Source organism: Eumetopias jubatus, unplaced genomic scaffold (assembly GCF_037043125.1).
Source record: "Eumetopias jubatus isolate StellerSeaLion01/CBP00866 unplaced genomic scaffold, mEumJub1_p1.0 scaffold_4, whole genome shotgun sequence".
Classification (NCBI taxonomy): domain Eukaryota; kingdom Metazoa; phylum Chordata; class Mammalia; order Carnivora; family Otariidae; genus Eumetopias; species Eumetopias jubatus.
Window position 1 is genome coordinate 79234626 of NW_028274810.1, and position 26563 is coordinate 79261188.

The window sequence follows — 26563 nt, forward strand, 5'->3', positions numbered from 1 at the left end:
AGGGCGCGCGCACGCACACGCGCACACACACACACACACACACACACACACACCGCCTGGCACCTAGGCAGAACTTCATCCTTACTATTATTTTTGTTATTAGTAGCTTGGGGGCGGGACCCTGCCACCGGCCTCCCCAGCGGTTTCCTGTGGGAGAGCAGACGGCCTCGCCGGCCTCGCTCCCCCTCCTCCCAGTCGCTCGCTCCTCTCCCCTTCCTCTCCCGGCCCTTTTCCTCCCCGCCTCCCCCCGCCCCGCCCCGCCCCGCCCCTCCTCTTTCCTCCGCGGAAACTTTTCCGCCGGCTGGTCCATCGGCCCGTGTCCGGCCCGCGCTGCCGCGGCCTGGGAGCCGAGCGGGGCAGGCGGGGCAGCCGGGACCGGACTGGGTGGGAGCGGCGGGGTCCCGGGTGTATGCAGCCGCCGGACGCGCCGGGCCGGCAGCGGGGAAGAGGGGCGCTGACGGTGAGTGAGCCCGGGCCTCCGGGACGGTGGGTCCCGGCGGGGCGGGCAGATGGGAGAGGGAGGCGGCTTCCCCTCCCCGGAGCCCGCCCTGGGAGTGGGGAAGGCACTCGCCTCTCGCTCCTCCATCCCACTACCGGGACGCCGAAACCGGGCGTCATTTGGGGACCCCACAAGGGGGCGGAGCCTCCTGCGGCCCACTTCCCTGACCCCTCAAGTTGGAGGGACGTCTGCGCCCAGGGCAAGGATTCCCCACCCCCCCCACCCCCGGGCAGGGCCCAGGTCTGTAACAAAGTTAGGGATGTGCTCTCTCCAGGGCGGACGCTGGGGGCTGCGCTTCCAGCGAGGGAAGCTACCCGGAGGAAGCGGGGTCAGGATCAGCTCTGGGCTGGGGAGTGGGATCTGACCTTGCTGACCTCGCAGGCTGACAGGGGGGCTGCCCCTCCGCCCCCCAGAGCAGCATGGATGCCCCACGGAGGGACATGGAGTTGCTGAGCAACAGCCTGGCGGCCTACGCACACATCCGCGGTGAGGGCGGGCCCCGGGGGGGCATGCGCCCCACTCCACCCCTTCCCCTCCCCACCTCCCTGCCCCATCCTCCCCGTCCCTCACTGCCCGATGGCGGCTACCTAATGTCTTTCAAATAAGGAGTACTGTCCTTGCCCCCCCCAAAACTTAGAACCTGGAGTCCTTCCGAAATGGAGTAACTCCCACCCGCCAGGGAGCCAGGGCTCCTCCATGACTTCTGCCCTCTGACCCCCAGCTAACCCCGAGAGCTTTGGCCTCTACTTCGTGCTGGGAGTCTGCTTTGGCCTGCTGCTGACCCTGTGTCTACTAGTCATCAGCATCTCCTGTGCGCCCCGCCCGCGGCCCCGGGCCCCTGCGCCGCGCCGGGACCCCCGCGGCAGCACCCTGGACCCCGAGGACGAGGACGAGGACGACGAGGACACGGTGACCCGGCTGGGCCCCGACGACACGCTGCCGGGCCCCGAGCTGAGCGCCGAGCCAGACGGGCCGCTGAGCGTCAACGTCTTCACGTCGGCAGAGGAGCTGGAGCGGGCGCAGCGCCTGGAGGAGCGGGAACGGATCCTGAGGGAGATTTGGCGCACCGGGCAGCCGGACCTGCTGGGCACCGGCACGCTGGGGCCCAGCGCCACGGCCACAGGCACCCTGGGTCGCATGCACTATTACTGACCGGCCCCTTTCCATTGCAAAGAGCTCTGCGTACTGGACATGCGCAGGAACTCACAGCGGCCCCAGGACGTTGGGACTGCCCCTGCCCACGGTGCTATGGAGGCCCCGCCCCCACAGCTCCCCCAGTGCTATTGGGCCTGGATCCCCACCTTCTGGGATACCCAGTCCTGCCACAAAGCCCGTGGGGGACAGGACACAGGGTTCCCCAGCCCCTTTCGTGGGATCGGTTAAGAGATGACCAATGAAAACTGCATTCTCAGTGACTCAGTCTCCCTCTGTTACTTTTGTCCCCAGTGTCCTCCAGGCTCCTGCCGTGCAGGGGGCCCCAGATTGAGACCCCACTCGACTCTTTTACCAGGCTGACCACCTCTATCAACCCACCCAACACCTCAGCATACACGCTTGCATTCAGTTCACAGACTGAAAAAACACTCCACCACCTCACAGCCTCACGCACAGAACAAGTTATCACTCGCATTCCTTCCTCACAAATGCATTCCTTCCCGACGAAGGCCTGGGCGCACTTTGCCCCTGTTCTTCGAATGCTCTGGGATCCTGCATCATTGCAATCACACACACACACACACCCCAGGCCCGGGGACCCTGCCCTTGACGCTAAGGCACTATTAGCCCGTGTTAACCGTGTGTGCCAGAGGGGGGCTATGGAGTTCGTTTCTGAGCAGAGCTGCGTTCCAGCGAGTCCTTCCGAGCGGACTGTGGGGCCAACTGGGAGGGGTCCCGGCTCGAGAGCAGGCCCGCCCACCTCCTCTGGCGCACAGCTGGATTCCGGAATCCGGGCCCGCGGGCAGAGCCCGACCCCGCCTGGGCCTCTCCTGCCGGCCATTTCTCCAGCACCCGGCAGACGTCCGAAGGAGACACCCCCCACCCGCCCCCGCCATCCGGTGGATAAAAATAGACGCGCGCAGGCCTTGGGAACGGTAATGGGAGCCACATGTTGGCCAGATGTGCCCGGGAGAGACCGCCGGGAATGCGGAGGGCCCGGAGCGCCCGGCCGGCCCCGCCCCCGCCCCGCAGGCCCCGCCCCCGCACGGACCAGGCAGGCGCGGCGAGCGCGTACACGGCAGTTTACTTTCTTGCGTTTCTCAGAGTCGCGTGCTAGGACGTGGGAGGCCGGAGCCTGACTTGCCCCCAGGTCCCGCGGTGGTCCCTTCCGGGCCCACCCTCAGTGCGTCTGCGTCTGCGCGTGGATGGAGCCCCGGGTCCGGGACTCCTGAGTCCCCTGCTTCATCTGCACCTAGTCGGGAGAGGGCGTTCAGAACAGGCCGCCAGGGGAGGGCCAGCCTCCAGCCCCCTGGGATCTGCACCCCACCCACCTCCAGCAACTGGCGCTTCTCCTTCTCGCTCTTCAGCTCCTCCCAGATGTCGGTCAGCTTCCTCCTGCGGACGGGAGGCCGAGGGGGAGGGGTGGGCTGGGCAGGCTTAGAGCCCCCAGCCCCCTCCCAGCCCACGCCCCTCCCCCTCCCCACTTACTCCAGCTGCACCGCCATCCACTCCAGCGACCTCCTTAAAGATTCCATTTCGTCCTGTAGCCTCATTATATCGCCTCTGTCACTTTTGCTGTCCGTGAGATTTTGCGGGACGAGGGAAAGTAGAGTGGGAGTCTCTTGGGGGTCTGCAGTCGACTTGATAGAATGAGGATTCTTTTGGGCAGGGGCTACCTCTTTGGGGGACACCTGCTCTTTGGGGAGTGCCTCCTCTTCCGGGGTACCCTCATGCTTCCCAGGTGCCTCCTCAAGGAGAGTTGTAGCCTTCTCAAGGGCAAGCATGGACCCTGGCTTGGACTTAGACTGGAATGGGAAGCTGTCCCTCTGATCGAGAGGGTGTGTCGTCGTGCAGAGATCGGGCTCCTCTGGCATGTGGACCTCTTGGGATTGAGCCTCATTGGCCACAGGAGACTTGAACTCTGGCAGGGCTTGCTCAGGAGAGAAGTGATGGAACTGAGTGTTGTCTCTACTGGAGGCCTCTTCAGAGGGCACCTGCTCAGGGGTCAAGACCTTTTCTAGGGTGGGCGCCTCATCCCCAGGAGAGACCATCTTTGGGCCAAGGACTTCATCCTCTGGTGGGACTTCTGGGGCAGGGGCCTCATCCACAGAAACGAGGCTGTGTGGGCTGGGAGCCTTGTCTAGAATCAGGCCATCCTGTGGGGTGGGGATCTTTGGGGCTGGGGTCTTGAACTCTAGAGTCAGGGCCTCCTCGGAGATGGTGACCTTATCTGGAGTCAGGGTTTCCTCTGGAGTGGGGGCCTTATCCGGAGACAGAGTCTTCTCTGGGCTGGGGGTCTTGTCCAGAGTGGGGGTTTTATTCACAGGAGAGGCCTTTGCTAGGCTGCTCTGCTCTTCCTCCTGTGGTGATGGGGGTGAGGTCTCAGCTGAGGGATGGGTACCTTGACAGTTTGAGTCAGGCTCCCCTTGGCCTGGGATCCTTCACCCTTCACAACCATAGCCCTGGGAACCAGACTCTGCCCAGTGGTCCCGGTGTCTCAGGGCCTCTTACCTGACTGGTTGCAGAGCGCTGCCGGGAAGCCTGGGTTTTTGATCCCTTTCTACCAGGGTGGGCTGGACCCCCGCTGAGGAAGCTGCTGCCGGAGCCTATGAGAGCAGAACCTCAGGGGTCCAAGCTCCTCTCACCCCAAGTCTCTCCCCATCTTTGTCCTTCAGCACAGCCACCCTTATCCCTGTCCCCCATTCCTTCCCCACTGTGGGAGGCAACAAGACCTACCCGAGTCTCGGGAGGGGCGCTTCTGACTGTCTCCGCCGCTGGGTGTCCAAGAAGGCCTGGAACATATTCCCATCAGACCAGGAGGTGGGGTCAGGGGACAGCATTTCCTTTGTACCCTCCTCCTTCCCCCACCCCCACCCCACTCCTTACTTGGTTTTGCTGGGCCCAGTAGGGGCTGTCACCAGCTTCCTGACTGTAGGGAGGGCCGATTTGGGCATCATCTTTTTTGGTTCCTTAATAGGAGCTGGGAGGGGAGAAGGGAGTGTGGCACCCATTCACTCCCTTATTCATCCATCTAACAGTTGCTGGCCCTGTCCTCTGCATAGGGGACTAGGGACAGGGGAGGAACATTTGACGCTGCCTCTTCGGAACTCTGGGGAAGCCGACCACCTTCATGCCACGTGGGCATGGGAACTGTGGGAGCAACCCAAAGGGACACATAGCAGGAGACAGTTGTCAGGGAAGGCTTTGGAGGGGACATGGCTTCATATCCTGCCAGTTTTTTTATCCATGCTTTTCTTTTTTTTTTTAAAGTAATCTCTGTGCCCAACATGTGTCTCAAACTCAGAACCCTGAGACCAAGAGTTGCACGCCCTAGGGACTGAGCCAGCCAGGCGCTTCTATCCATACTTTTCTATGACCTGTCCCCTGCTCATTGCCCATGGCTGCCTCCCTGGTTCAGACTTCATCTTTTTCCTAGACTACAGCAATAACCTTCCCCAATGCAACCCACCCTCCCTAGAGAAGACTTCTTGGTCTTCTCTATCTCCTTTAGTCCCTAAGAGATCTCACCCAGTTTTATGGGTTTAATTAGCACCAATAAGCCAGCGATGTCCATATTCTCATTTCTAGCCCCTGAACTCCAGGTTCCTATCCAACTGTCCTGTTTCTACTTGGGGAGCTAACTAGCATCACACACTTAACATATCCAAATCTGAGCTCTCACTTCCCATCCCCCAAATCTGCCTCTTTTCCAGTGTCCCCCACCTCACCCCCTTACCCACTCGCCCAGATGACAAAATGAGTCATCCTTGACCCCTTTCATTCCCTTACGCTGCATATCCAAACCAGCAGTAAATCCTGATTGCTCAGGTCCTGAATGCAACCACTTCTCACCAGCCCTGCCACTAAGCACTCTAGACCGAGGCACCCCCACCTTCACCTGGACAGGGCGGCAGCCTCCGAGCGGGGCTCTGGCCACACTCCCCCTGCCTACGGCTTGTTCCCACAGCAGTCAGAGTGAGCTCGGGTTCCACCGGGGCCGCAGACATAAGCAAAAGTAGAATATGTCATGTGTGAGAGAGTTATTGGGTGTTACTGAGAGAGAACAAGCAGGGGAATGTCACCCTGAGGCACGACAGTATACACCTGGTGGGGTTACTGCGAGGTCTGAGGGGACTTCACTCACGTGAGGCGCTCAGAAGAGGATGGGACATAGAGTCAAGGCTCAGAAAACGTTCACTTTGACTTCAGCTTCTCGTACTTTAGCTTTTTGCTAAAGTGCTCGGTAGGGCCCTCCCACTAGAGAGCAATTCTATCCTCCGGAGGATACAATTTTGAGGCAGTGTTGGGCCTCAGAGAAGTGGGGGAGGTCCACAAAAAAGGGACAAACTGAGGCCAGAAGGGTAGGAGGAGGGCCAACTACTGGGCTCCGGAGCCTGGGCCTGTGATGAGGAGCCGATACCCAGGTTGCGCCCCCTGAGTCCCCCACGGGCCCAAGCGGCAGTGCCACCCCTGCACACCCCTTTCTTTTAGAGGGCTCTGGTGGTCTCTGGTGGTTGGTGCCCTTTGGCTCCTGGCGGAAGTAGGAGCAAGTCCTTTCTGGAAGAAGTCTTCCCCTCCCGAGGCGGGAACTCCCTCAGGTTGGGATCAAGTCCTGAGCTCACACACAAAGATCACAAAACACACGAGAAGGCAGGCCACTGAGAATGGGAGTCTGCAGACACGACGCACAGCAGGTACTGGAATTGTCAGAGAACACAGCTGTGCTACAGGGCACGCAACAAAAGGACCATCAGGAATAAACAGGCAAATCTGGGGGGGTGGGGGAGGAAAACGGAGTGACTAGAGATGAAAAATAGCATTCTTGAAATAAATCAAATGCAATATAGGTTAAATAGCAGGTAAAACACAGCCAAAAAGCCAGAAAGAGAATTACCAGGCTGGAAACATAGTGAGACAAGGAGCAGAACATTTGAAAGCAGTGGTAAAAAGAATGGATAATGAAAGGGGGTTTGGCTACGGCTGAATGATGCGGTAGACAAATCCTCACCTCGCAAGGCAACTAGAAAGCTGGACAAAACCACCATTTCTGTGCTCTGGAAATTGACCAAAGGCATAAGATAACCTAAGAAGTGTTTACGCTTGATGGTCTCCTTGCCCGCGCCTGCCCCCATCCCTGCCCTAGCTCCCGCCAGCCTGGTCTATGCAGACGCTCTGCTCTGCAGCGTAGGGCCGGCGGCAAGGATTGGCAGCTTCACTGCCACGGTGGAAGGGAGGTCACTCAATTTAGGGTGTAGCCTTGGACTTGGCACTGGTTTCATAGATAGGACACCAAAAGCACAAGCAACCAAAGAGAAAATAGAGACATGAGACTTCCTTCAGATGTAAAACTTTTGTGCATTAAAGGACACCAGTAAGAAAATGAAAAGACAACAGGATGGGAGAAAATATTTGCAAAGTTTACATCCGATAAGGGACTTTTCTCAAGACATATAAAGAACTCTAGTCAATAGTCAAAAGTTAAATAACCCAATTAAAAAATAGGCAAAGGACCCAAACAGACATTTCTCCGAAAGATATACAAATTGGCAATAAATCTATGAAAAGATGCCCAACATTTAAGTGGGCAGAAAAAGCTGGAGCGGAACAATAATGAGATACCACCCCACACTAACTAGGGTGATTATAATAAAAAAGAGAGTAACAAATGCTGGTGAGGATGTGGAAAAATTAGAACCATCATGCATTGCTGGTGAAAACAGTGTGACAGTTCCTCCCAGAGCTACTACAGAGCAATCATAGCACCCAGAAATCCCTTTCCTACGCATACACCCAAGAGAAATGGAAACATGCCAACACAAAAACTTGTACGTAAGTGCTCCTACCCCAAAAGGTAAAAACAACCCAATGTCCACCAGCAAACAGATGGATAAAATGTCGTACATTACCACGATGGAATATTGGGCAACAAAAAGGAACGAAGTGCAACATATACTAGAGAATGGATGAACCTTGAAAACAAAAGGTACAACAGAAAGGTTTTTCTCTGGGTCCTGAGATGGAGCCCCACATGGGGCTCCATGCTGGGTGTGGAGCCTGCTTGGGATTCCTTCTCTCCCTCTCCCTCTGCCCCTCCTTTCTCTCTCTCCCAATCTTTAAAAAAAAAAAAAAAAAAAAGTGGGTTTTTTTTTTAAGTATTTGAATATATTAACAACTCTGATGAGACTGAACAAGAAAAAGAGAAGAAAAAATAATTATTAGAAATGAAAAAAAGACTAAGTGTAGATACAGACTATGAGAGAATATTATGAATAACCTTACACAAATAACTAGAAAACATTGATGAAATGTATAATTACAAATATAATTCACTAGGGGCACATGGCTGGCTTAGTCAGTGGAGCATGAGACTCTTGATCTCGGGGTTGTGAGTTTGAGCCCCCCATTGGGCGGCTCAAAATTATTTATTTAAAAAATAAATAATTAAAAAAACAAAAATGAAAATAAAACTGATTCAAGAATTTTAGCCAGATTTCTGGCTAGCCATTGTTACCCAGGGACCAGGAGACCGAAAGAACGCTGTCTGTGCAAGGCTCCTAAAATGCAAGATTTCCTCCCATCTGAGTTCCAAGGTGAAGAAGCCATTTGAACAGAAGTTGTATGGGGGTCTTTGCAGATGTAATCAAGTTAAGAGGAGGTCACACTCTATCAGGGCCCTAAACCAGTGACTGGTAACCTTATTAGAAGAGGAAAATTTGGACACGGTGCACACGACAATGTGAAGACCGGCAGAGAAGAGTGGCAGATATATCCATAAGCCAAGGATTGCCAGCAACTACCAGAAGCTAAGAGACAAGGAAAGATGGTTCCCCTAGACTCTTCACAGCAAACATGGCTATGCCAACATCTTGGTTTCGGATTTCTAGTACCCAGAACTGTGAGAGATTAAATTTCTGTTGATTTAAGCCAAACAAAACAAAGAAGAAGAAAAAGAAAAAGAATTTCAGCCAAACCTTCCCATAACTATTAAAGAAATTAAAAAAAAAAAAAAAGGAAGAAGAAATTGAAGTCGTTTAAAATCTTCCCATAATGGGGGGAAAAAAAACAGGGCCAGATGGATTTACAGGCAAGTTTTATCAACTCTCAAGGAATGATGATTCCCATTTTTTTTTCCCCAAGTAAACTCTACCCCCAGTTTAGGGCTCAAGCTCACAACTGAGATCAAGAGTCGTATACTCTATGGACTGAAACAGCCATGTGCCCCCACAATGATTCCCATCTTTTTAAGATCTACCAGATAATTAAAAACCAAAATGTATACCCCTTAATTCATTTATGGGGCCAGTATAATATTCATAATCAGAGGAGGAGAGTAAAAATAAATGCAAAAATCTTAAGAAAAACTGGGAAAATATTCCAATGGTATATGAAAAGATAATAAAACCATGACCAATTTGAATTTATCCCAAGAATGCAAGGGTGGCTTAATATTAGAAAATTCTACAAATGTCATTTATCACATTGACAGATTAAAGGAGAAAACCCAGAGAAATCATTTCAAAAGATTCATATAAACAATTTGAAAAAATTCAGCACACACTCTTGATAAAAATTCTAAAACTAGAAATAGAAAGGTCCTTTCTTAATCTGACAAAAAGAGTATCTAAGAAAAGATCTAGGGGCACCTGGGTGGCTCAGTCGGTTAAGTGTCTGCCTTCGGCTAAGGTCATGATCTCTGGTTCCTGGGATGGAGCCCTGCTCAGCAGGGAATCTGCTTCTCCCTCTCTCCACTCATGCTCTCTCTCTCTTTCTGTCTCTCTCAAATAAATAAATAAAATCTTAAAAAAAAAAAGATATTAAGTAAGTCTCACTGTTAAAGGAGAAAAGCTGGAAACATTCCACTTAAAATCAGGAACATGGTAATGATGTTTAACATGACAACTTCTATCAATAGTGTGTTGAGCCCCTAGCCACTATAGTAAAATGAGAAAATAAAATGAAAAGACATAAAAGTGGAAAAGATAGAGCAAAATTGTCATTAGTCACAGATGACATAACTGTCTTCATAGAAAACATATTAAGAAGCTAAAGACAGGGGCACCTGGGTGGTGCAGTCGGTTAAGCATCTGACTCTTGGTTTCAGCTTGGGCCCCACGCTGGGTTCCATGCTCAGCATGGAGACTGCCTAAGATTCTCTCTCCCTCTCCATCTGCCCTCCCACTTGCGCTCTCTCTCTGAAATAAATAAATAAATCTTAAATAAAAAAGGGGGGGGGGCGCACCTGACTAGCTCATTTGGTTAAGCGTCTGCCTTCGGCTCAGGTCATGATCCCGGAGTCCTGAGATCCCACGTTGGGCTCCCTGCTCAGTGGGGAGTCTGCTTCTCCCTGTGCCCCTCACCCCGCTCATGTTCTCTCTTGCTTTCTCTCTCTCTTTCAAATAAATAAAATTTTTTTAAAAAGTATCTACAGATAAACTGTTATAAATAATCAGTTTTTAGCACCATGACCGGCTATAAAATCAATATACAAAAATCAATGCATTTCTATATTCCTGAAATAAACAGGATATTTTAAGAATAAAATTTAATATTTACTTATTTATATATTTTTAAGATTTTATTTTTAAGTAATCTTTACAACCAACATGGGGCTCAAACTCAAAACCGCAAGATCAAGAGTGGCACGTTCCACCAATGGAGCCTGCCAGGCACCCCTATTTAATTTTTTAAAAGACACAACAAAAAAATCTGAGGTATCTAGAGATAAATCTTACAAAAGTTGTGTAAAACTCACAAGCAGAAAGTAATACATGGTGCTGGAGCAATTCATTGCCCATATGGAAAAAAGTATAATTGGGTCACTCATTAAAAATCAATGCCACAAAGATAAAGGCACTTAAAAACAAAAGGCAACACTTTAAAAGTTTTAAAGAAAATATAAATGACTTTTTCTGAACTTGGAGCAGGAAGGATGTCTTAGACAAGGAAAAACCTGCTAACCATGAAAGATTGATATGTCTACATTAAAATTAAGAACCCCCGTTCATCACAGAACACCATTACACAAAAAGAGATAAAAAGCCACAATGAGAAAAAATATTTGTAAGGCATACAACCTGCAAAGGATTGGTATTCAGTATATATAAAGAACTCCAACTAATTATAACTAACCAGGGAAATGCAAATGAAGTCACAATGAGATGCTATTTTGTACCTACTAGATTCACACATAAAAAAGTAAAATCTGATAAAACCAAGTGTTGAAGAGGATTTGGAATAACAGGATCTCATACACCAATGGTGGAATGTTAAAGCGTACAATCACTTGGAAAACCAAACTGACTTTATCTCATAAAAGTTGAACATTCACATACCCTACAATCTAGAATGCCACTCCTAGGATGATATTCTAGAGAAATGATGGTATCTGCACACCAGAACACAGGCAGAGAAATGTTCATGGCAGCAGTATTTGTTGTAACAAAAACTAGAAACAATGAAAATGGCTAACAACAGGAGGAGGCCAGATACACACATAAACTGTGGTAAATTCCCTGCAAGGAATATTATATAGCAGAGAAAAATTAATGAACTTACATCTAGATATGACATAGATTAATCTTAGAAATATAATGTTGATTGGAAACAGCAAGTTCCAGAAGACTATAAACATGATACCATTCTTATCAAGCTCAAAAACAAGCAAAAATCAATCGATACATTATTTAGGCACATATATAGGTAAACAAATTTAAAAACTCAAGGGAGGGCGCCTGGGTGGCTCAGTTGGTTAAGCGACTGCCTTCGGCTCAGGTCATGATCCTGGAGTCCCGGGATCGAGTTCCACATCGGGCTCCCTGCTCGGCAGGGAGTCTGCTTCTCCCGCTGACCCTCTTCCCTCTCATGCTCTCTATTTCTCATTCTCTCTCTCTCAAATAAAAAAAAAAAATAAAATCTTAAAAAAAAAATTAAAAAACTCAAGGGAATTGTAAAAACAAAATTCAGAATACTGATTATCTTTTGGGGGGAGAGGAGGGAGCAGAATGGGAAGGAAAAGGAGCACACAAACCATTAGCAATACTCTAGTTCCTGGTTTGGTGACAGATCATGAATGTCCACAGGTCTCCATTATTAAGTTTTAAAGCACATTATGTGCGGTTTTGGCACATGTGAAATATTACATTAAAAGATAAGTAAAACATCCCCACGGAACTATTCATTGACACATTTATATGACGAGCAAACACACAACACAGTCTCAAAGACAGACACATTGATCCACGTACTTCCTTACAAAATGAAACAAATCTAAACACTTGACAGCCATATTCTCAAAACACACAAAGAAATATGAACACACACAAACACATTCCTACGTAATGACCCACATATATACCTACCAGGTCCTTAACCCACAGAGCGGTAGCTCCTAAGGGACTATAATACTGCACCACGGGGGAGCTGTGGGTGTTTATGGCAGCTAAACTGGTGGGGCCCCAGAGAGCAAAATCCCACCCCCACCCTTCCCCCCAACCCAAATCCCAGGTTTCCCGCGAGCACCCACCTGATTGCCGAGACACCACTTTCCGTGGGGTCAGCTTTTTGATCTGTGAAGAAGACAGTTATCAGAATCTGAAGAGTCTCCACATTTCTAGATCCACCAATATTTAGGGGTAGCCTAAATGTCCACTAAGCACCACCACCCCCAACTTTGTCCAGAGTAGGCTGCCTGCCCCCCACCCCCAACCTGAATGCCTGGCTCCATACTCACTGGGGGTGGGGGGAGCACAAAGTTGTCGGGGAAAACTCCTCTTCTGCCTTGAGACTCTCCTTCCCACCAGCCCTTATCCTCTGTGGTCTGGGAGAACAAGATACCATGGGGAGGTGAGCCAGATCCCCAAGCTCCTTCCTTTCCGGGTCCCATGGCTCCTCAACGTACCCTTTCTGGTCACCTCCCTGGCCCTGTGCTTTCATACCTTCCTCAGTACTTTCACCTCGTCCCCCCTCCGCAGCGCCAATTCATCCGGGGCCTCAGGCTGGTAGTTGAACAGGACCCTGTAGATCTCAGGGCGAGAGACTGTGGGGGGGGGGGGGGGGTCAGTCCATCAAGGCCAACTCCTCTCCCCAGATCAGTCAGGCACTCCCTCCCCCATCAGCTGCATTGAGTGTCCCCTTCCCCAAGTCAGCTATGCTCACAGGAGGGGGTTCTGAGGAACCCTTTGACTGGGTGCTCACCTGTCCGCAGGTAGTCTGGAGGGCTGTCATAGGTCAGACTGCTCAGCTAGTGGGGGGAAGGGGGAGGGAGGAACGAGCTGAGTCTCCACGCCTCCAAGAGGAACTCACCACGTTTGTGCCCACCGCACCCAATTTACCTTGGGAGGCCGCTGGGTACCAGGGCTGACTGAAGGCATGTCTGGGTTCCCGAGGCCTGGTGAGGACAGTGAAGTTAGGGAGTGTGCTAATTCAGTTTAGATCATGGGAGAGGTCAAAGGGGTCACAGGGTCAGGCCACTGGGAGGGTCACTGGAAATTGCAGAGTCTGGTCATAGGGGTTCACGGGGTCACAGGGTGCAGGTCTCACTTGGGGGCCCACTGTCCAGCAAGTCCACAAAGTTGGATGGGAAGGCTCCCAGCTGCCCGTTCTTCTTCCCCAGCCACCAGCCGTCCTCAATCTGGGGAGGAGGAGGACGCAGGGCCATCTGGTTCTGCCCCAACGGTCTCTCGAGAATTCTTCCACCCATGTTTCTGCCCGGATTCTGCCCGATGCCCCCTCCTCCCTTGCTCCCTCACTTTCCCATTTCTGCGCCCCTCACCAGCCCCAACGCCCACACCCTCTCTTCACACATCCCTCACCCCGGGACGTGCTCCAGCATCTCCGCCCAAAGCCTCTCACCACTTCGTCCCCTCACCTCCTTTATCACTTCCACAATCTCCCCAGCTTGCAGCTTCAGCTCGTCCGCCTGCTCCGGACTGTAGCTGAAGTTCACCTTGCACCATCTTTGGGGGCCCTGAGATTTGGCGGGGCGACCTGGGGTCAGACGAGAGAGAAAGAGGCCTCTGGAGCCGCGCGCCCCAGTCCGCTGAGCTGGGAGAGAGGGGGGCCGGGAGCGCCCCAGCTGGAGGTCCAGGCCACGCCCCAAGGCGGAGCATTGTGCCCAAGAACCAATCACAAACCGCGGAGTGCCCGCGCGGCCCCGCCTAGGGCCGCGCCGGTCACGGCCTGCCCGGGGCAGCCGGAGCCGCGCAGACTCCGCGCGCCCGCCCACCCGGCCTGGTGCTCACCTCGGCGGCGCGCACAGCGCGGGCTCGGCGCCTCCCCGGCGCCGCGCAGAGACTCCGGGATCTCCTGGAAATGAACGCAAGGAGATTGGGGGGCGGGGCGGTGGGGCGGCTCTCAGTCCTGAGGGCACGCATTGAGACCCTCCTCCACCCGACCTCCGGTTCGGTCTTACCTGCACCAAGCGCTCGGGAAAGAGACCACAACGACCCCCCAGCTCTCCGCGCAGCCAGCCCCGTGCGGGCCCCTCGCACACCTGCCGGACCACGTCCCCGGGCGCCAGACTCAGCTCGTCCTCCTTCTGCGCGCGGTACCCGGCCAGAACAAGCACCTCTGCGGGCGGAGGACGGAACGGGCGCGCAGCTCAGAAGGGACCGGTCCGGGCACACTGGCTTAGGCGCGAGTCCCTGGCTCCGCGTAAAGGACAGCGTGAGAGCGGGGTGGTGGTGTACGCTTCTGTTGCCTCTTCCGTCACCCCAAACCCTCTGCACATACCCATAGCTTCCGGGTCTCGCTCCAGGGCCGGGCTGGGAGTATAGTGCTGTCCCGCAGGCAGCCAAGTACTGGGCCCGGGTAGGGTGGGACGAGCTGCGAGGTTGTGAAGCGAAGGAGGCGGAGACGCTAGCGGATAGGTCGGCCCCAGGTGCTGGGAGTGGGTGTGGGAGAGGGGGTGGCCCGGCTCAGCAGGTTTGGCCCCCAACCCTGGGACGAAGACTCCAGGGTCTCTGGCCAGCGCTGGGGCCACAGCTCCCCCACATGCTCTTCCTGGCCTAGTCACTTAAATTCCAGTCTAGCCGCCTCTCCTCCTTCTCGCTGCCTTAGGGCCTGAGGCTCCCACCCACCGTTGGCACAAAGCCTTTCCTGGTCTATCTTCTCCCCGCTGGCAAGCTTGGAGCCATGGGAGAAGAGGTGGGAGAGGCACATACCAGGGTGGGGCCCCCAGCAGGCAGCGACTGCTCTGAGGCAGGCCCTGGGTGGAGGGGGCGGCTGCTCTTGGGCGCACACAGCTACTGCTGTGCTCTGCTTTCCCTCCAAGGCACCATCTCCTTACAACCCCACCCCAGGTCATAGGAGGAGTGCAAAGACCCCTGCTTCTGGTCACGGGGCTGTTTGGTTTCATAAAACACATCCAGATTCTCCTTGGGAAAGGGCAAGAAAAAAGGAGCTTTAGGAGCTTTCAAGGCTCCTGCTCACAGCCAAGGCCAGAGCTGGCAAGGCCTGAAGTTTAGGGCCCATCTGGTGCCAGCCCCATCCTGGCTGGGCTCTCTGGTAATCTTTCTGCTCAGTGGTGAACACAGAAGGCCGAGCCTGTTATCCATGACCCTTGACCTCTGCCCCACCACTTTGGAAGCCAAAGTCCTTGCCCATAAAACCAGTGAAAGAATCTGGTTCTCTTAGGGTGTCCAAGGTACAGGATGAAGTAAAACCACCGGGGTGGCAATGAGTTATTAGCCAGCAAAGGGTGGCCCAGTCTCCTCCCAAACAATTGAGCATGGCACTGATGAAGATGGGACTAAGCAACAGCCTCAGACACGGCCCTGAGAGACACTTTTGTCTCTCAGGTTTCTTGAAGCTGCTACAGTAGATACCTCCCCCCCAAACACACACACACACACACACACACTCACACTCTAAGGGTGACAATGACCAGAGTCCATTTACATCTGCCTTCTTCATTTATTTTTTTTATTTGCAGGAGGAGTTGAAACAAATTTTAAGGGTGTTTTCATTTTTTTCCCCCTAAACATGAATCATTCAAGTAAAACCAACTTAACTATAGAAATGTAGCAAAGTAAGGGGAAAGAAGCACAACAACCCAAGAGGCAAAGGTTGGGGGGGGGGAGAGGTGGGTGCAGTCCGCATATAACATATGCGTAAATGCCGTATGATTCACCTGCTCAGGACCGCCTCCCCAGAAGGCAAGCACAAGGACCCATTTTAAGAGGATGTTTTCCCCCCAAACATCCAAGAATGTTTCAACTTAAAGCTTAAGGTTAAAAAAAAAAGGAAAAGAAAAAACAAACCCCCACAAACCACCCAGCCATAACCACCTTCCTTAATCGATCATAGGAGTTTCTTTTCATTTTATAAAAAGATTAATAAAAAATATTGAAAAAATTATTTTCTCATCTTATATTTGTAAAGATAATAGAATTCAGAAGTTTCTTAGAAAACAGACCAGAAACTGCCGTCCAGTTTCCACCCCTGTTGCTGAGAGGGTCAGCAGGACTACAAAGTTTGGGATACTGGAGCTGCTGGTGGAGAATGGGATGCCCAGCCCAGAAGAAATCAGAAAATATTGGGGTGGGGGGGCATGTGGGGTGTGGTCAGCAGCCATGGGATGCATGGCTGTGCAGAAAAGGGGAACACAAGGTGGTCAGAAAGGCCTTGAACTCCTCCTCGACATACAAAACCGATTTTTACAAAGATCCAAGCAGTTTGGTCCCAAACTGAGGTGAACACTTCAATGTTTATTCACATGCTTTGTTTTCTCTTTGAAGAATCAAAGTTGCCCAAATTAAATCTTTCTGCTATTATTACTACATATGCCTAAAAAAAAAAAAAAAAAAAAAAAAAGGAAGAAGGGCTTTTAAAATCAGGATAAGGGAGAAGAGACTGAAAATCATCAAATTAGTCCTCTTAGCTCCAAATGAAAGAAAGAACAAAACTGTTGGTTTCTAATAGGGAACAAACCAAAATCCAAATATCGCTCTCCCCTCCCTACCCCAGCCCCCACCCCACACACCAACAACAAATGAGAAACACAGCTAAAGCCCAATGTGTTGTGTTCTGCTCAAGAGCCGGGCCTGACCCCAGGCTCCTCGGCCGGCCGCCTCTGTCCAGTGGGACGCAGCGCCTGGGATGCTTTCGGCTGTAGTAGGATTCTGCGCGGCTGGCTGGGGGGGTAGGGGTGGGATTTCTGCAATCTTGAGACTCCTCTGTTTTGCTCCTCACCAGCCATCTTCCCAGCGCCCTCTCTCCCCTGGGCAGGGACTGCCATCAGAGTGGCCCCTACTCAGTTGTGGGCTGTAAATTGTCCTTCTCTTCTCGGTTCTCTGTCCCACTCTCGTCGTCTTCAATCTCCCCTTCCTCCCCACTAAACTTGTCGTGGGCCCATTTGGGGCTGGTGCTGGACTTCCGGAACATGAACCGGCCTCGACCCCGGGGGAAGGCTCCTCGGCCCCGGCCCCGGCTCACCCACTTCTCACTGCCTTCACCTTCACGGTCATCATGCTGAGAGAAAAGAAAATTGCCATCAATCCCAGACTGAAAAGTAGCCAAAGTCCTCTTTTCATCCAAATCTGACTTTCTCAAACCAGCCTTTTGCCCCACCCCACCCTTTGTTCCTTTTCTGTCCTCCTCCTGATCCCCCCCCACTACAAAAGTGCTACTGATTCAGACCCAAGAGAATATTCCACTGGGTGCCTTAGGAATTCTGAGGCAATAGCCTGGGCATTACAATGATGATGATGAAACCTGCACTGAGCCCTGAAAGACCTTCACCTGCATTATCTCATTTAATCCTCACATCTACCCTCTATCATCATCATCACCCTCCACTCTGCAAAGGAACTTTAGGTGACTCCATGTTATTTAATATACCAGCTCTCAAAGGATGGGTCTGAGAAAGCCAAGCACACACCCAAACATGAAACTATGTCTGACCTGGGATGCCAGGCAGCTCACTAGGGCGCAAGCTCTCGCCTGCCCTCCCTACCCCACCCCCCAATCCCGGCCAAGAACACACAGCGAGACCAAGGGCAAAATGACCTGGTCGTGGTCTCAGACCTGTGAGGAGCAAAGGTAGGACCTGGAACCCAGCCTCCCATTTTCTATCTCCCCTCTGTAATTTCATGCAAAGAGGCAGTGTGGCAGAGCAGGAAGAAACCCAGCCTGCATCCCAATCCTGCTCTGATGATCACACAAGAGAGAAGGGCTCCAATGAGAGACTGAGTGAGAAAGCACTTTGAAAACTAGAAGTTGTTGTTACCTCATCAGCCCCATGGCTTCAAAAACTCTAAACCATCCCAAGTAGGACCTCAGGCTACGGGGATCAACTCGGCGGGAGGGCCAGCTACTTCCTGCCAGGGCTGCTCGTTCAACAGCCTAATCGCAGGAGGCCAACAATGCTCCGAACTTCAGGTGGCAGATGGGGACAGGGAGGACTCAGAAGGCCTTTGCCTTCCCCCTGTAGCAGTGCCACTCCAGCACCTATCCTGGGCCCTGCCAACTTTTCCCTAAGATGCAGGTCCAAGGGCCCCCTAGGAGTCTCAGAATAGGTCCCAGCGTCACCAGAAAAGTGAAGGTGGCTGTGCAGCCATCTACAAAACCCGTTTCCCAGCTGTGCAGCTGATAGTACAGACCCGTGCCAGCCCTTCTCATGGGTGATGGAGTCTCAGTTTCAAGTTTTCCTTGGTTACAACACCCAGAGTCCCATCTGCTTGGACCTGAGGAGCCCCAACATGAGGGAGGGAGGAAAGGAGACCCAGAAAGTGCTTGCTACCTAGGAGTGACCAAAAGCTCAGATGAGAGAAGCCCCAGTGACATTTCATTCTGGAGACAGAGCCCCTCCCTCAAAGAGATCCTGAGCTGTCTTTTCTATCTTGCACTAGGGAGTGACAGAGTGAACTGCGGACTTGGGGGAGGACTATGACCACATACATCCCTGGATGAAGACTGGAGGGAGGCCGAGGGGGGGTTAGCAATCAGACAAGCGCACAGACTCAAAAGGCCAGAGCAACCTTTCTCGCTTATCCTGGAATTCATATAGCTCTGAGGCCAGGACACTGCCCCCCAGGAGATCACTCCTCTGGCCAGCACCACATGGGCCCACAAGTACACAACCCCCCAGCACAGTCCGCCTGCACACACGCTTAATCACAGCTCTGGACAGACCCATGAAGCTTCGGTATCAGCCACGCTGTGTGCCAGAGGCCCTCTGGCCCTTCCTGGTTATCCCAGACACATACCAGGTAATACTTCTTGCTTTTGGGCGTGTACTCAGGGTCCCACTCCTCCTCCCGGTTTCTCTTTTGAAAATCATTGTTGCTGTTGTTGTTGTTGTTACCAGAGTAGGAGCCTCTGCCCCAGCCTCTCCCTCTGGCTCGAAATTGCTGTGGCATAAATGGGGAAAAGGAACAAAGGACTGCATCAGGAGTGGAGAAAAACCACTGCCTGCCTTCTGCTCAAATACTTCTCTGGCTCAGAACAGACAGCGGTCCTCTAGTCAATCTGCTGGTCAACTGGGTTCTAGCCGTTCCTTTTCTGCTCCCGTCTGTAGCCCACGCAGAGGGCCACATGGCACAAGGCCCTCCCTACAGACGCAGCAGCAGTCAAGCTAAGTGGGGAAATTCGGAGGCCAGAAGCCCCAAGAGGCTTTCTAGGTAAGTGATTATGAACAGAAAAATAACTAAAACCAGAAAGCTTGGGGAAGAGGGGCACAGATTCTGGGATGTAGAGCCTGGATTACTTGTAGCAAGGGCAACAAAACTAGTAATCTGATAATCACATAACTAGAGTTGGGAGGAGCAGGGAGAGGGGGCAGGATCTTACGAAGGTCCCTCGAGCTCTGCCGCCTCTTTCACTTGGACCCACGAAGTCTTTGGTCCCTAGTCTTGACTTGTCAAAGCCCGTGGTGCTCTCTTCCCTCTCCTCCGTCTCTTCAGTGTACTCTTCCGCTTTATAGGAGTGGGATGACTGGGAGGAAGAAGAGGAGGACCGGGACCGGTCCCGTGCTCTCCGGTGCTTCCTATGAAAACAGAACAGCCAGGGATTTAAATCACTCGGCCCTAGCGGAGAGCCCTTGGCCGGGGCCTCACTGGTAAGGTGCACAGGACAACCAGGAGCGTATCTGTGGTAAGAAGACACTGAAGACATGTAACCTCAAAACTCGCCCCCACCTTACCCACCCAGGGTACCCAGAGAGCTTCCTCTCAATTCTCTGAATCGTGTTCAGTGACACATCTATTTCTTAGCCTGTGATGAACATGGGACATGCATAGCAAGAGGAAGAGAACATTGCCCCATATAATACACATGCATGAACTAGAAAGGCAGAGAGAATCGAACACTGTATTGGGAACCATGATGTACTGGGTACTGGGACAGAGGCTTTATATAATACCATCTGTTTTATGCTTTACATTACTTTTATTTCTCTTAGGAAGAACATGATCTACCTAATGGGCCTGTTCTAAAGACTGAACCAACAACATGCTTAAACACTTTACAGTGACAGAGCAAGCACGCAGTACATGGCAACCCTGATTATTCAGTAGTATTTCCCCATTTTATAGACAGAGGAGATTCAGGGTGACAGAGCTGGGAAGAACCTGGGCCCAAACCTAGCTCCAATTATACCACTACTCCACATAGCACCTCTCACTGAGCTCAAACAGGGTGAGTTATTAAGCACAGGATCTAGCAAAACTCTTCCCAGAGTGATTTCCCGCCCTTCCCTTCATCTGAGAGAAATTACAGACTAGGGCAAATGAGCTTACTACAGTGAGTCACTGTCTATGTACCAGATGTGGGTGCTGGCCCCGCCATGTGCGAATGGAGCTTACTGGCGGCCTGTAAGGTGGTAGAAAGGCCAGGCTCCCAGGAATAGAGGACAACTTACAGGGAGAAGCCAGCCAAGTGCCAGGAACCTCTCGCTGTCCGCCTCCATTATGCAAAGTATCCTGCCCCTTCTCCCACCACATTCCCTGACATTTAAAAAGCTCAAGAACTTAAATATTTAAATCCTAGCAGCTCTTTCTAGCATTTACTCCATAAACAGGGGAAGGCTAAGTTACTGTCATAGGATTTTTACAACTCAGATGTGTAACACTTGACTCCTTTAAGTCAGTGCTATTTCAAAAGGTTTAAAAAAAAAATAAGGCCAGATTTGAGTCCCAGCACCACCTTTTATTACTTGTGTGAGCTGTCCTTCAGTCCTATGCAAAATAGTTCTTGTGAACTGAGGTGTGATGTAGAATGAGAACAACCATCTTGCTTCTTGCCCCAGTCACAGAATACTAGGGTTTCAAAAGTTACACGGCAAGACAGAGCAAGAGGCAGGTGCTCCAGGGAAAGCAATCAGGATCCCAACCCAAACCCAACCCTGAAACGTTTGAGGGGCTCTACGTCCTCTCCACCAGCAGCAGCATCAAGGACTGCTGAACCACCACTTCCACTCTCTGCTGAGGATGATCATCAGGTCCCTTACCAACAGGCAGCCCTGGAAGCTGCCAGGGCTCCCCAGGCACAAGTAACAAGATGGAGCAGCAAAGTAGAACAGAACATCTGGGTTTTGATGTCAGCTGACAACTGTGTCATCTTAGACAAATCATTATGAGCTTAGCTTATCTTTCAAAATGGGCAAAATGGGTACCACACCAAGTGTCCAACTTATATCAAAGGATTGTTATCAGAAAATGGATATGAAAATGCTTGCCGGCTAAAGTTCACAAACAGCAAAAGTGGTATTGCTTCATATGGGAAAGTGTAGGACTTCAACTCTTCTATGTTTAATGAGACATGATTGAAAAGTCATGGGACTTTCACAGATGTAAATAGAAACGACAGGACCTTGGCATGAATGCTGCCCTATTAAGTTCAACAATGCTACCTTTGTTTAAAGAATATTTGGAACACCTCACTTGGAAGTGTCTGCGTAACTAGTTCTTAAAAGGCATTTAAGATCAACAATCTTGTCCTATCTAGTTTCATTCTATTTCTCTGACAATGTCATTAACCAGCCAACAACTTTGAGCCATTTCTGAAACAAAGCCTCCCCATGAAGATTTGCGATGAAAAAGAACGTATCGAAGAAATCTTATGTCTAACACAACCCAAAAGGATTTTTACAACTCAGATGTGTAACACTTGACTCCTTTAAGTCAGTGCTATTTCAAAAGGTTTAAAAAAAAAATAAGGCCAGATTTGAGTCCCAGCACCACCTTTTATTACTTGTGTGAGCTGTCCTTCAGTCCTATGCAAAATAGTTCTTGTGAACTGAGGTGTGATGTAGAATGAGAACAACCATCTTGCTTCTTGCCCCAGTCACAGAATACTAGGGTTTCAAAGGTTACAAGTGATTTTCCACTCTGTCCCTAAAGCCAAATTAAATGCCTGTATCCCAGGAGGCCTTCTTTGGACAAGGATCACACACCTACTTTGATGCAGAAGTTCTGTTTTCAGCCAGGGACCTTACTTGACAGTTACGTGGTACAAAAGAAGAAACTACTATCATTCCTAACTCTGAACTTCTCTGGCCCAGAAGGTCTGGTATACAGCCCAGAAGGAGCAGACAAGACACCCCACTGAGGAGTCTGAAGGAGGTAACAGGGGCTTACGTACTTCTGCTTCTTTGATCCTTTATGAGTTTTCTCTGTTTTCTCAGCTGATCTTTCCCTCGAGTGGCTTGAGTCTCTGGAATCCACTGATTCTCTTGATTTACCTCGTTTAAGATCTCTCTCCTTATGTTTTTTACGACGTTCAATATCAAGGCGGAGATCAACAGGATCATCTTTGTATTTTCCCTCAGCCTGCAAAAAGAGAAATCAAAATTAAGGTTTTTGGGATTCGGGGCTGTCAACTCAACCACCCCACAAACTGTGGTTTCTACTCCAATGGAGTGGTGCAGAGGAAGCACTGGGAGTGTGAGGCACCTCACCCAAGCTTGGAGGGATACAGGATGTCCCACAGAAGTCCCTTACTGAGGGTCCCTCACAGAACCCAAACCAGTTCTCTAAAATGATGACGACTGCCTTCTGAAAATGCTAGACACTGATCTCTCCTTGTTTGTTTCCTCTGTGGCCCAGTAATAACTCTGGCTAGCCTACACACTGAGTAGGCCAAAATCAGCATTAGAAGGTGGCCGGTTAGGCTGGCTCAGGCCTAGTCACCACCAAGCGTGGGAACGTTGGGGTCATGTCATCCTTTCCTACCTACACTGTGGCAGCCACCATGGGTTTATCCTCTCTTTGGAATGAGCTCTGAGTGTGGAACCCAACAACAGGACTATGGGACACCAGCAGCCTTCCAAAATGCTTACTTACAGTGAGCAATTGCTTTAGAGAAGAAATATCAAAAACCACAATGGAGAATTCACAAAGTGGCAATACTAGGTCAAAATTTATTTTAAAAGGGGAAAAAGCAGCAGCAAAAAGGGAAAGCAAACTTTTTTTTTTTTTTTTTTTTTGCTGACTTCTTTATTAAGTCGAACCCCCCAGGGCATGTGTGCGGCAGACACGGCAGTGGCGCTGTGTGCCCCAAACCAGGGCAAGGGCTTTCGACAGCTCTGGGGACACTCAGAGCACAGAGGGCCAGGCGGATTCAGGGACATCAAGCACTAGGACTTGCCTCATGGGAAGTAAAACCTCTCTAAAAGAGGAAGGAATGGGCAGTTCACTCCATATTAACATCTCATACAAACTACTAAACTTTTTGTTGAAATAAAGTTTAAGATTTATTTTTATCCTGTTCATTTCTGAGAGGGAATGGGGCCTCCGTACCCTCCAAAGACCCAAAAAGGCAGATGCTGCTCCCTGAGACCGTGCACCCACAGCACCTCTATGGAGTGGGCCTGAGAGGCCTAGAGGGCGAGCGCTCGTCTGCTGTCTCAAAGCCTTTCACAGGGTCAGTGCCAAGCTGGTGGGTACATGGAGAAAAACAAAAGGGGGCTGGGAGAGGAGAGAGATTGTACAGAGGGCCTCTCGTCACATTTGACTACTGAGACAAGTTCGGAAGAACCGAAGATGAGTATCTTTTGAAAAGGTTTCAGCAGCACTGAAGAGCCATCTTTAATTTTAAATTTCAACTGTTTATGTGAATGAAGGTCCATAAATACTAAGAGACTTAAAAAAAAAAAAACCAAATCTATTATTTCATAGTAAAAGACTGCATACAAGCTTTAACCTCTTCATAACTCTGTTTGCGTGCACATCATTGCAAATGTAGCTGGGCTATCAAAATAATGTTTAGCTTTAAAGTAACAGTAACTGACAGATGATAAATATGGTACAATGTTAGAAAAAAAACTGGACTAGCTGTTTAAAACAGTCTACCATGTTAAGATATGAATATTTCACTCTCCTCTGACATGCATGTCTTTTTGAAATCATGGTTGGATATAGTGCATGTAATATAGTTGATTTGATAATACTTACAAGCAGAAAAATATCACAAAAAGTTTCTTCTCTCATCATGGGCACTTGTTCCAAAACTCCTCTCTTTTTTTTCTCAAGCTCACCTCAATAGACTTTGGGGTCATTTACCATATTCTAACCACTTCACAAAGGTTGTTGATACATTTAATAAAAATTAACCCTTTGTAGTTCATTTTTAGAATTATGCCCATCCTTAAAAGAAAAACACAAACTTAAGTAGAGAGTAATTTAAACAAACACATTTCTGTCAAGTTCATGCCCAACGCACTCATTTTGTTGGAATTACGATCAAAGCAACAGTTCACCTTGTAGCCAGGTTCCCGTGGACTTTTCATTTCATCATGAGCCAAACCATGTTTTCTGAATGTACTGGGAGAAATGTCTATCCTCCTAAACATTGAAAACAGAAAAATTGTTTAATATCCCCATAATGTGAATATACTATTGGTAATATTTTAGTTCCCCACTTGAGTAATAGAATCCTTTTAATTATGTTCCTTAACTTAAATATATGTGTTACTTATATTCTTTGCTTATCTACTAATCCTCTCCCATGGCGAGGGGGGGCAGGGCAGGTGTGTGTGCATGTGCGCACATTCTCAAACTCAAACTGAACTTCTTATTCCTTCCCAGTACTGTTACAGGCAGGAAGATTCACCTGCACCCACGCCTATAATCTCAAGTTCACATCAAGACTATCCATGCCCTGCTAACCTCAAAGAGCAGTTCTCGTCCTGGGAATAAGAATATAATGGCCCATTATTTACCTATGGATTAGGTCTAGGTGAGAAAACCACCTGGCACATGGACACATCCCAAAGACTCCAGACCCAAAACTGTTGGAGAAACATGGTTCTCTTCCCTGCTGCAACAGAGCTGACTAGTACGAAATTAAAGCTGCAGTCAAGTTTGTTTCTAGACAAAGCCCCTATTTGCTGAATATGCTCCTACAACCGAATGTTGACAGTCTTTAAAACTGCTGGGCTTTTAAACCCTTTGACATAATCCTACAAGCTCTCCCACCCACTGGAAACTCTTCCAGAAGAACTGCTCCATGGAACACATGCATTCCATATATTAGTTTTGCGTTCCATATATCAGTTTTGGAAAGAAACTTAACATTTACTCCACCTATAGAAAGTTCACAGTGGTCTCAGGTTACCATGTGCCAGCTTCCAAAAATACAAGGATTCATCTGTATCAAAAGGCTGGTCTTCCTCAGGCCCAAAGTGAGAAACTATAGTCATCAAGGCACGCCCTTTCCACTCAAACTACAAACGCCCACAGCTATCCTAGGGTCTAGAGAACGTTTACCCTAAACTCTGCTGCTAAGGCACCCACCTAACGTTGACAAGAACAAGACGAGTTTATTATTTGATGAGCAAGCTTTTATGGCCACCTCCAGTGTAAGGCCAAAGTCCTCACCTGTGTATCTCTGGGCTTTTCTTGTTTTTAGCTGCCTCCTGCTCAGTTCCTCTCTTTAGGTATTTAGTAAAGCGCTCATGCAATGTCATTCCTGAGGACCCAAAGTGATGCTCTGTGGGAATTCAAAGAAAAACACATTATGCTCCTAAAGGCAGACACAGTATTCAACTCTTCCGCATGAACCTGCAGCCACAGAGATGTGACTCAAGTAGTCAAATCCATGTAACAGACACACTGAAAAGAGGAAAGAAAAACAGCTGGCTCAGACACAATCCAGTGTTGGCCACCGGATTTCCACGGTCACTCCCTTGTCTTAGGATGTGGATACGCGGAAACCTAGAGCTCACTTCTCTATGAATCACAGCACCAACTCCCACTGGAGTTTAAGTTTTAGGTAGAATCTGTACCTGGCCCAACCCAGCTGCTGTATCACTTCTCTCTACCACTCCTGAACCTGCGCACCTGTTTGCCCAGGACATGGTAGAATAACGTGGGGAAGAAATTCACACCACAAGGTCTCTGAGAGACTTCAAGCAGCTTCCACCTGCTAGACAGGAAAGAAGAGGTGCTGCAAAAGCCATTTTTCATACTTCTTCCAGCATTTTAAACCTTACGTGAAGGATTTTACCTATTCTCACGATCACAGGTTACTAACATTTAGTCCTCAACTCTGTAATTAAAAAATGGAAACTCCTCCTTGGAAGGAATTTCCTTCGAGCCAGTCCCTAGCTTCAAAGGCCCTTTTGATGAGATAAAGGGACTCGAAAGGCTCCCTTATGCACCCACTCATCCTGCTTGTAGTGGAGGAAGCGAAGCACGCAGAAAGGGAGCCCGCAGCAGGCTGGGGTCTGCACTCACCTTTCACATGGTGAACAATAGTCACTATATGCTGGGCAAACAGTTCAGAGGGGCTCCGCTGAGACTGAGCTGACTGTATGTGCTGGAAAATGGAACGGAATTCCTGTTCCTTTTTGTTGCTATGGACTAGATCCCGACAAAGCTTGCGTTCCTGAGCCAATAAGCCACTGGGTCTGGAAAAGAAACACAGGGAGGCCCAGTGTAACAAGATATACAGAAAGAACATTTTAAACCCTAA

General features: G+C 50.0%; 3 protein-coding genes across 7 annotated transcripts in view; 1 reads left to right on the forward strand and 2 right to left on the reverse strand.

The window, feature by feature from the left end:
- The first annotated feature begins 277 nt into the window (after positions 1 to 277).
- On the forward strand, positions 278 to 1914 carry EVA1B (eva-1 homolog B). Of its 3 annotated transcripts, none has more exons than XM_028113926.1 (3): positions 278 to 460; positions 881 to 985; positions 1221 to 1914. In XM_028113926.1, the coding sequence occupies exons 2-3, from the start codon at positions 919 to 921 to the stop codon at positions 1649 to 1651; spliced, it is 498 nt and encodes a 165-aa protein (XP_027969727.1). In that variant the 5' UTR covers positions 278 to 460; positions 881 to 918; the 3' UTR covers positions 1652 to 1914. The 3 variants fall into 3 exon arrangements, with proteins under 3 accessions (XP_027969727.1, XP_087879139.1, XP_027969729.1); XM_088023013.1 differs by having other exon boundaries at positions 913 to 985; XM_028113928.2 differs by having other exon boundaries at positions 421 to 460; positions 918 to 985.
- An 800-nt stretch (positions 1915 to 2714) lies between these two features.
- MNMIP1 (manchette microtubule inner protein 1) lies at positions 2715 to 14812 on the reverse strand. Its single transcript, XM_028113852.2, has 17 exons — positions 14731 to 14812; positions 14384 to 14476; positions 14064 to 14221; positions 13894 to 13957; positions 13521 to 13639; positions 13193 to 13283; positions 12985 to 13040; positions 12848 to 12893; positions 12589 to 12689; positions 12384 to 12470; positions 12177 to 12219; positions 4541 to 4634; positions 4391 to 4446; positions 4166 to 4260; positions 3143 to 4014; positions 2986 to 3049; positions 2715 to 2906 (listed from the first exon to the last, which is right to left on the reverse strand). Exons 1-17 carry the CDS (start codon positions 14810 to 14812, stop codon positions 2835 to 2837), a joined length of 2193 nt encoding a protein of 730 aa, XP_027969653.2. The 3' UTR covers positions 2715 to 2834.
- Positions 14813 to 15545: 733 nt separating this feature from the next.
- Positions 15546 to 26563, reverse strand: part of THRAP3 (thyroid hormone receptor associated protein 3) — a 74530-nt gene continuing 63512 nt past the window's right edge. For all 3 annotated transcript variants that reach the window (XM_028113590.2, XM_028113591.2, XM_028113592.2), the window contains 7 exons: positions 26326 to 26498; positions 25468 to 25579; positions 24348 to 24432; positions 22232 to 22419; positions 19442 to 19637; positions 18859 to 19002; positions 15546 to 17122 (listed from right to left, as the gene is read on the reverse strand). In XM_028113590.2, coding sequence (XP_027969391.1) covers positions 16901 to 17122; positions 18859 to 19002; positions 19442 to 19637; positions 22232 to 22419; positions 24348 to 24432; positions 25468 to 25579; positions 26326 to 26498 — 1120 coding nt within the window. In that variant the 3' untranslated portion in view covers positions 15546 to 16900. The remainder of the gene's footprint in view (positions 17123 to 18858; positions 19003 to 19441; positions 19638 to 22231; positions 22420 to 24347; positions 24433 to 25467; positions 25580 to 26325; positions 26499 to 26563) is intronic.